Consider the following 10000-nt stretch of genomic DNA (forward strand, 5'->3'; position numbering starts at 1 on the left):
AGTTGCAGTGACAGATTAACAACATTTCTGCATTACTGACAGGAGAAACACTCTTTTAAAAGGCTGTAGTTGAAGTGACGCAGGTTTTCAAGAGTGTTTTTACAGTTGCAGTGACAGATTAACAACATTTCTGCATTACTGACAGGAGAAACACTCTTTTAAAAGGCTGTAGTTGAAGTGACAAGGGTTTTCTAGGGTGTTTTTACAGTTGCAGTGACAGATTAACAACATTTCTGCATTACTGACAGGAGAAACACTCTTTTAAAAGGCTCTAATTGAAGTGATGTGGGTTTTCAAGGGTGTTTTTACAGTTGCAGTGACAGATTAACAACATTTCTGCATTACTGACAGGAGAAACACTCTTTTAAAAGGCTCTAATTGAAGTGATGTGGGTTTTCAAGGGTGTTTTTACAGTTGCAGTGACAGATTAACAACATTTCTGCATTACTGACAGGAGAAACACTCTTTTAAAAGGCTGTAGTTGAAGTGACGCAGGTTTTCAAGAGTGTTTTTACAGTTGCAGTGACAGATTAACAACATTTCTGCATTACTGACAGGAGAAACACTCTTTTAAAAGGCTGTAGTTGAAGTGATGCAGGTTTTCAAGGGTGTTTTTACAGTTGCAGTGACAGATTAACAACATTTCTGCATTACTGACAGGAGAAACACTCTTTTAAAAGGCTGTAGTTGAAGTGACGCAGGTTTTCAAGGGTGTTTTTACAGTTGCAGTGATAGATTAACAACATTTCTGCATTACTGACTGGAGAAACACTCTTTTAAAAGGCTGTAGTTGAAGTGATGTGGGTTTTCAAGGGTGTTTTTACAGTTGCAGTGACAGATTAACAACATTTCTGCATTACTGACAGGAGAAACACTCTTTTAAAAGGCTCTAATTGAAGTGATGTGGGTTTTCAAGGGTGTTTTTACAGTTGCAGTGACAGATTAACAACATTTCTGCATTACTGACAGGAGAAACACTCTTTTAAAAGGCTGTAGTTGAAGTGACGCAGGTTTTCAAGGGTGTTTTTACAGTTGCAGTGATAGATTAACAACATTTCTGCATTACTGACTGGAGAAACACTCTTTTAAAAGGCTGTAGTTGAAGTGATGTGGGTTTTCAAGGGTGTTTTTACAGTTGCAGTGACAGATTAACAACATTTCTGCATTACTGACAGGAGAAACACTCTTTTAAAAGGCTCTAATTGAAGTGATGTGGGTTTTTTTTACAGTTGCAGTGACAGATTAACAACATTTCTGCATTACTGACAGGAGAAACACTCTTTTAAAAGGCTCTAATTGAAGTGATGTGGGTTTTCAAGGGTGTTTTTACAGTTGCAGTGACAGATTAACAACATTTCTGCATTACTGACAGGAGAAACACTCTTTTAAAAGGCTGTAGTTGAAGTGACGCAGGTTTTCAAGGGTGTTTTTACAGTTGCAGTGACAGATTAACAACATTTCTGCATTACTGACAGGAGAAACACTCTTTTAAAAGGCTGTAGTTGAAGTGACACAGGTTTTCAAGTGTTTTTACAGTTGCAGTGACAGATTAACAACATTTCTGCATTACTGACAGGAGAAACACTCTTTTAAAAGGCTCTAATTGAAGTGACGCAGGTTTTCAAGGGTGTTTTTACAGTTGCAGTGACAGATTAACAACATTTCTGCATTACTGACAGGAGAAACACACTTTTGAAAGGCTCTAATTGAAGTGATGCAGGTTTTCAAGGGTGTTTTTACAGTTGCAGTGATAGATAAACAATATTTCTGCATTACTGACAGGAGAAACACTCTTTTAAAAGGCTGTAGTTTAAGCGACACAGGTTTTCAAGGGTGTTTTTACAGTTGCAGTGATAGATAAACAATATTTCTGCATTACTGACAGGAGAAACACTCTTTTAAAAGGCTGTAGTTTAAGCGACACAGGTTTTCAAGGGTGTTTTTACAGTTGCAGTGATAGGTAAACAATATTTCTGCATTACTGACAGGAGAAACACTCTTTTAAAAGGCTGTAGTTTAAGCGACACAGGTTTTCAAGGGTGTTTTTACAGTTGCAGTGACAGATTAACAACATTTCTGCATTACTGACAGGAGAAACACACTTTTGAAAGGCTGTAGTTGAAGTGATGCAGGTTTTCAAGGGTGTTTTTACAGTTGCAGTGATAGATTAACAACATTTCTGCATTACTGACAGGAGAAACACTCTTTTAAAAGGCTGTAGTTTAAGCGACACAGGTTTTCAAGGGTGTTCATTTCTGCATTAATGACAGGAGAAACACTCTTTTAAAAGGCTCTACTTAAAGTGATGTGGGTTTTCAAGGGTGTTTTTATGGTTCTAGCAACAGATTAACAACATTTCTGCGACAGATTAACAACATTTCTGCATTACTGACAGGAGAAACACTCTTTTAAAATGCAGGTTTTCAAGGGTGTTTTTATGACTCCAGTGACAGATTAACAACATTTGTGTACACAAATCTTGATCTTGATCTTGATGGTACAGGTGGCACAGGATCACTCCTGAGCCAGGCCTTTGGATCGGCAACTCCTGTAGAAAGGGAAAAAAAAAAAAAAAAAAAAAAGAGAAACGAACAGCATCCTCTATCCTAATTGTTCATACACCTGGCACGCCACATTCTCTCCAGAAACTCTTTCACCGCCTCAATCATCCTTTCATTGGCCTCTCTACCCAGTCCCAGCAACAACACCATCCATTCCTTTCCTGTCTTCTCCACTCTTTCATTCCTATCATGCCCTAACTCAGTCAGTATCACTTGCATCATCTCATTCCTGTCTCTGGCATACTGCACACACTCCAGCACCACATGTTCCACCGTCTCATCCTCTCCCATGTCACACATCTGGCACACTTTGCTGCGGGACTCAGACCACCTGTAACTCCTTGCATTCACATCCATACACTGTGCCCTCGCTCGGAAGAGAAGATCACCGCCCAGGCTTCCATCATACCACCTTTCATACCTCGGGGCCTCTTTCTCCTTGTACCATTCCAGGGTCTTCTTTCTTTCCATCTCATTCTTCCATTCATTCAGTCCCACACATTTCACTTCTTTGTCTATCTCATTCTTCCATTTTCTCACATCCCATTCGGCTCCCACTCTTCCTCCTCTTGTTACCACCCATTCACGCTCATTTTGATTCCTCCCAGCCATTCTTATCGCCCACACAACTTGCAATCCATTCCTGTCTGTCATTCTCATGCATCTCTTCCTCCATTTGCTTCCACTTTCATTCCACCGGTACACCTTCCTTGCTATTCTTGCATCATCCATTCTCTCAAGCCTAATCTTGTACCTAAGTGTGGCTTTTGTCAGTCTTTCTCTGAAGGTGCTCCATCCCATGTCACCTCTCAAGGCTTCAACTGCTGTGCACCTCGGTGCACTCAGTGCCATCCTTGCTACTTTGTTCTAACTTATCAATTTCACTTTCATTCCATGCAATCACATCCATACCATACATTATACATGGCACAGCCACACTCTTCCACACTTCTCTCAACACATCATACTTACTTGCTCTCATCCTTGCCGCGCTTCCCAATCGACCTACCCACTGGTTTAGCATACTTATCTTCTCATTCTTTGCCTTTGCACACCCACTAGGACTCATCCACATCCCTAAGTACTTGTATTCTTGCACCTGTCTCAACTCATTCTCTCCAAGTCTCCATACCACATTACTTTCATCCTCTGATCTATTCACAATCATTACTTTGCTTTTCTCACTGCTAAACCTTACTCCAAAGTCTTTACCATAGCCATCCACTACATCCAACAAACTTTGAAGCTCATCTGCCGATTCACTCATAACAACTACATCATCTGCATAAAGGAGCACACATACTTTATCATTCCCCACACTTACCCCTACATTCATTCTTCTCATCCTGGCTGCTAGCTCCTCTGTATACAGGCTAAAAAGGGTTGGTGACAATATACAGCCCTGCCTAACTCCTCTCTCACTCTTCACCCAGTCTGTTTCTATGTCTCCTAGCCTGTATCTAGCTCTTGTGTCCACATACATACTTTGCACTACGTTAACTATCTTTGCACTCAATCCAATCTTTTCTAAGACTCTACCTAACATTTCTCTGTTCACTCTATCATAAGCTTTCTCTATATCCAAAAAACCTAGGTACAATTTACCCCCATCCTTCTTTTTCTTCTCAATCATTTCATTCACCACAAACATATTGTCCTCAGCTCTCCTGTCCCTACGAAAACCATTCTGTTCTTCACCCAGCACTCCAGCTCTCTCAATCCATTTACACAGTCTCTCATTCAACACTGCACTGAAAACTTTACCTACTGTATTCACTAATGCAATTGGCCTGTAGTTCTTCAGCTCATTCTTACTCTTAAATCCTCCCTTATGCAACAGACACACTCGGCTCTCATTCCACTTTCTTGGCACTCTCTCTTCATCCCACACTCGGTTGAATAACTCAGTCATTCTGTCTATCACTACCTCCCCACCATTCTTGTAGAACTCATAGGGTATATCATCTGGACCTGCTGCCTTGCCATTCTTCTGCCTTCTCACACACCTCTCCACTTCATCCCTACTGATTCTTTCATCCAGTTCATCTGCATTCTTCCTTTCCAGTGTTACACATTCTTCTCTCACACTAAACATCTCACCTACCCCACCTACTTCTTCCCAGAACCCTTTGATTGCCTCCCTGATTCCATCCTTCTCTGTTATAACTACACCCTCCACTTTTAGACTCTCCACACCAACACTGCCTGACATATTCTCACCTCTCATGAACTTGTACCATTCACGGCCACCTTCCATACCTTTCTCCCTTAAAGATTGAATCACGCTCCTTTCACTCTTCACTTTAGCATTCATTATCATTCGTCTCGTCAACCGCTGCTGCTTCACATACGCTGCCCATGCATTCTGATACTCATTCTCTGCCTCATCGCTTTCATGCCTCTTTTTCCTCAGCCATCTACACTGTCTACTCATTCTCTTTCGCTCCTTCCTAGCTGCTCTGATTTCATCATTCCACCATGGTTTACATACATTCTTTCTTCTACCTACTCTCACAAACCCTATCTGGTTCTCAGCCGCACCCCTCACGTCCTCAACCAGTTTCTCATTCAGATGCTCCACGTCATGCACACTTTCATCGTCCCAGCTTCTCTCACTCAGATCAACCTGAAAGTTCTCCCACCCTACATCTCTCAGTCTCCACTTCTTTCTCTTACTTGCCACTTTCACTTCATTCCCACCCTGCATCAAGCACTCCACAACCAGCATGTTGTGATCGGACACAATATCAACCAAACCATCCTCATCTATCCACATGTGCGACACAATTTCACGCATTCTTCCATTCACCAACATGTAGTCAATTGCCGATTCCTGTTCTCTTGCACTCCAAGTCACACGCCCCTCTGCCAAAGTAACGTTCAGATTTTCCAGCTCCAGTTCATCAACAAACTCTCCAAGCATTTCACCATTCCTGTTCACCTGTTCCCCCAGTATTCCCACATGTGCATTCATGTCACCCATAACTAGCACTCTCTCCTCTCCATGCTCTCTCACAACTTTCTTAAGTATGTCATACTTCCTCCTATTTTCCCTCTCTGCTCTTTCACCCATGACAGTCATGTACGCTACCACCAGTACCACCTTCTCTGGTAACAGCACCAGCCAGCAGTGTGGATTTCAAGGACCCTGTCTATAAATATTTTGATTATAGTGTCTGTATGCATTGATTTTTATTTAAGCAAAATTGTATCAGAAATAAATAAAATGTGCATTTCTTGTGAGTATAATTATCTGAGTGTTCATTTTTTTTCTCTGCCAATATCCTTGTGTATATTAACCTTAAAAATAAATAAATAAATAAATAAATAAATAAAAATATTGATTGAAATATTAATGAAATGATAGAGAGTGACTGATGAATAACCTTAACCCTCAGAGAGATTTAGGAAATTCTACATTACGTCAAATTTTCAAGATGGCTGCCGTTAACTTCAGGATCCTTTGTCTGTAAATTAATTTTATCGAAAGTTAAATATTAGTTAATGGCAAAAAAATAGTTTTAAAAATATAAACTTAAAAATCTGAAATATGTATGTCATTCAGGGTTATATAATTACGTCAGGAAGTGAAGTATATGTTATATCTATGTCTGAAAGCGATATTATTTCAGTAAGAGAAAGATATCACCAGTAACCAGAAAAATAAATGTTAAGTGCATTATCTTTATTTCTAAGTGTTCATTTTAGTCATTTATCGCTCAAATAAGCAGAAACAGCCTTTGAAAAAACGGTAAGTGTGAAGTCAGGTAGACAGCCATATTGAAACACCATGAAATAAAACTCTCTCAAAGAAAAAGATTAATATAGCTTGTTTAGTGCTGCCATAATCAGAGCATGTGTAAAATAATTTATCCCACTTTCATACTTAATTAAATCTTGATTATTTGCGTATTTTTGTTTTTTTGACCATAATATTGTAACGTTTGCAAGTAGACATTTGATGAGATTAACTCTTTTCTGTCTTTATTTGATCGAATTATTAAACATTTCTCACACGTTAAATGCCCATAGAGTAGCATCATATTACTCAATGGATTAAACAAGCAATATAATCAATATGAATGGCAAAAAAAAGGACAAAATATGAGTAGCAATTAAAAATGAATTAGTGACCCATAACCATTTTCTTATTCATCATAGAAAATGTAGTCGTTGTTGTTGTTTCTGTTTTTTGTTGTTTTTTCTTGTTTTTGTCGTCGTTGCTTGTTTTTTTCTCCTTGTTGTTGTTATTGATGCTTGTTATTTGATTCATGTTGTTTTTGTTTTTTTTTGTTGTTTTTTTACTCTTGAAAGTCTAAAACCCCCGAAACGCACATTATGTCCGTAGAGTTCCTCAATAGCAGTTCATAAAAGGGGTTGTTTAACACCGCTACTGCTGCCCGGGGTACAAATTGCGTCTTTATAACGGGCTCACTTTTCACCGTACATTGACTTAATATTTGTGTTCTCGACCTTCATTTTTTCCTTTTTGGCTTTGTATTTATTTAATATTATATAATATTGATTATTTTTAAGGATTGATGCGTTTTTAGATAGCTTCCATTGATGTTGTTGGAAGCAGGTGGACATTAGCCAAGGGGAGAAAATGGAGAAATATTAAATCCCTAATATCACAACGAAATCTAACCAGAGAGGGTTCAGATGACATTTACATACAACATGCATGAATCAACATCAGCCACGACGAACATTGCGCAAAATTATTATGAATTAGTGAATATTTAGGTATTTATATTAAAAAAGCGGTATTTCGTCCAGCTCTTATGAGGCCCGTTGTATTATGTACACATGGGGGACAGACTGAGTGAAGAGTGAGAGAGGAGTTAGGCAGGGCTGTATATTGTCACCAACCCTTTTTAGCCTGTATACAGAGGAGGTAGCAGCCAGGATGAGAAGAATGAATGTAGGGGTAAGTGTGGGGGAATGATAAAGTATGTGTACTCCTTTATGCAGATGACGTAGTTGTTATGAGTGAATGGCAGATGAGCTTCAAAGTTTGTTGGATGTAGTGGATGGCTATGGTAAAGACTTTGGAGTAAGGTTTAGCAGTGAGAAAAGCAAAGTAATGATTGTGAATGGGTCAGAGGATGAAAGTAATGTGGTATGGAGACTTGGAGAGAATGAGTTGAGACAGGTGCAAGAATACAAGTACTCAGGGATGTGGATGAGTCCTAGTGGGTGTGCAAAGGCAAAGAATGAAAAGATAAATATGCTAAACCAGTGGGTAGGTCGACTGGGAAGCGCGGCAAGGATGAGAGCAAGTAAGTATGATGTGTTGAGAGAAGTGTGGAAGAGTGTGGCTGTCCCATGTATAATGTATGGTATGGATGTGATTGCATGGAAGGAAAATGAAATTGAAAAGTTAGAAGTGGGCCAGAATAGAGTAGCAAAGATTGGCACTGAGTCCACCGAGGGGCACAGCAGTTGAAGCCTTGAGAGGTGACATCGGATGGCGCACCTTTAGGGAAAGACTCACAAAAGCCACACAAGATTAGGCTTGAGAGAATGGATGATGCAAGAATAGCAAGGAAGGTGTACCTGTGGAATGAAAGTGGAAGCAAATGGAGGAAGAGATGCATGAGAATGACAGACAGGAGTGGATTGCAAGTTGTGTGGGCGATAAGAATGGCTGGTAGGAATCAAAATGAGCGTGAATGGGTGGTAACAAGAGGAGGAAGAGTGGGAGCCGAATGGGATGTGAGAAAATGGAAGAATGAGATAGACAAAGAAGTGAAATGTGTGGGACTGAATGAATGGAAGAATGAGATGGAAAGAAAGAAGACCCTGGAATGGTACAAGGAGAAAGAGGCCCCGAGGTATGAAAGGTGGTATGATGGAAGCCTGGGCGGTGATCTTCTCTTCCGAGCGAGGGCACAGTGTATGGATGTGAATGCGAGGAGTTACAGGTGGTCTGAGTCCCTGTGCCAGATGTGTGACATGGGAGAGGATGAGACGGTGGAACATGTGGTGCTGGAGTGTGTGCAGTATGCCAGAGACAGGAATGAGATGATGCAAGTGATACTGACTGAGTTAGGGCATGATACGAATGAAAGAGTGGAGAACACAGGAAAGGAGTGGATGGTGTTGTTGCTGGGACTGTGTAGAGAGGCGAGTGAAAGGATGATTGAGGCTGTGAAACAGTTTCTGGAGAGAATGTGGCGTGTCAGGTGTATGAACAATTAGGATAGAGGATGCTGTTCGTTTCTCTCTTTTTTTTCCCCCTTCTACAGGAGTTGTCGATCCAAAGGCCTGACTCAGGAGTGATCCTGTGCCACCTACACCATCAAGATCAAGATCAAGACAACAGTTCCCTCGTGTTTACTACCACAGTGCATAGAAATCTTATCTTTTTTCGCAAATTTCCCAAGTAATTCCCCACCCCGGAGGCCGCCCCCAGTACCCCAGTTCCCTGCATCCATGGTGAGCCCCTGGGGATCCTGAGGCGCCGCGGGGGATCTGAAATAAGGGAGAAATTAAGGGAAATAGGGAGCCCCGTGGTCACTGCACTCTCCCACGTTTTCCTCATAAGATTTTTGGTGTTTTTTTTAAGTTTTTCCCCTAATTTACGGTAATTTTTAGGGTTTTTTAGGGTTTTTTAGGGTGAGAATTTAGGGATTAGTGTTTGTGTTTTTTTGGGCTTCATATAATTTCGTGTTTTTTTCGTGATTTATTTAAAGGGTTCTGGTTTTTTTTTCCCACGTTTTTTAAGGAATTTTAAAGTTTCAGGGGTATTTAGGGTGTGGGCAGGTTCGGGTTGCCCTTAAACTTTGGTATCTAGGCTAAATTTGCTCGTTCTAGGGATCTTTTGGGGTAAACTGTGGTATTTTAAGTATTTTTATTTATTTAAAGGCCATTTATTTATTTAAGGTTATTGGTGGTATAATAAGTGTTTTTTTTTAGTGTTTTTGATCAATCTGTGTGTTTTTGGGTGTTTTGGAAGGGAATTGTGTGTTTTTTGGGTGTTTTTGTAGAAAATCTGTGTGGTGTGGTGTGTTTTGGAAGGGAATTGTGTGTTTTTGGGGTGTTTTGTGGAAAATCTGTGTGGTTTGGTGTGTTTTGGAAGGGAATTGTGTGTTTTTTGTGTGTTTTGAAAGGGAATTGTGTGTTTTTTGTGTGTTTTGGAGAAAATCTGTGTTTTTTGGTGTGTTTTGGAGAAAATTGTATTCTTTTTTGTGTGTTTTGGAAAGAATCTGTGTGTTTTGGTGTGATTTGGAAGGGAATTGTGTGTTTTTTGTGTGTTTTGAAAGGGAATTGTGTGTTTTTTGTGTGTTTTGGAGAAAATCTGTGTTTTAATGTGTTTTAGAAGATAATTGTGTGTTTTTTGTGTGTTTTGTGGAAATTCTGTGTGTTTTTTGTGTGTGCCTGTCTGTATCTGTCTTTCTGTCTGTCTATCTGTTTGTATCTATCAAACATCCTTT

At 39.9% G+C, this 10000-nt stretch overlaps 1 protein-coding gene across 15 annotated transcripts in view; it reads left to right on the forward strand.

Moving 5' to 3' along the window:
• Positions 1–7345: 7345 nt before the first annotated feature.
• The window catches only part of LOC135106896 (interleukin enhancer-binding factor 3 homolog), an 18988-nt gene continuing 16333 nt past the window's right edge, over positions 7346–10000 (forward strand). For 3 of the 15 annotated variants that reach the window (XR_010271740.1, XR_010271766.1, XR_010271752.1), the window contains exons 1-2: positions 7379–7491; positions 8813–9002. Coding sequence is in view for 6 of the 15 variants with exons in the window: in XM_064016734.1 (XP_063872804.1) it covers positions 9000–9002 (3 nt within the window). In the remaining 9 variants the exon portion in view is untranslated. Of the gene's footprint in view, positions 7492–8812; positions 9003–10000 lie in introns of those variants that run through there. The other 12 variants (XM_064016812.1, XM_064016898.1, XM_064016855.1 and 9 more) reach the window with 9 other exon arrangements.

Source organism: Scylla paramamosain, chromosome 1 (genome assembly GCF_035594125.1).
Source record: "Scylla paramamosain isolate STU-SP2022 chromosome 1, ASM3559412v1, whole genome shotgun sequence".
NCBI classification, from domain to species: domain Eukaryota; kingdom Metazoa; phylum Arthropoda; class Malacostraca; order Decapoda; family Portunidae; genus Scylla; species Scylla paramamosain.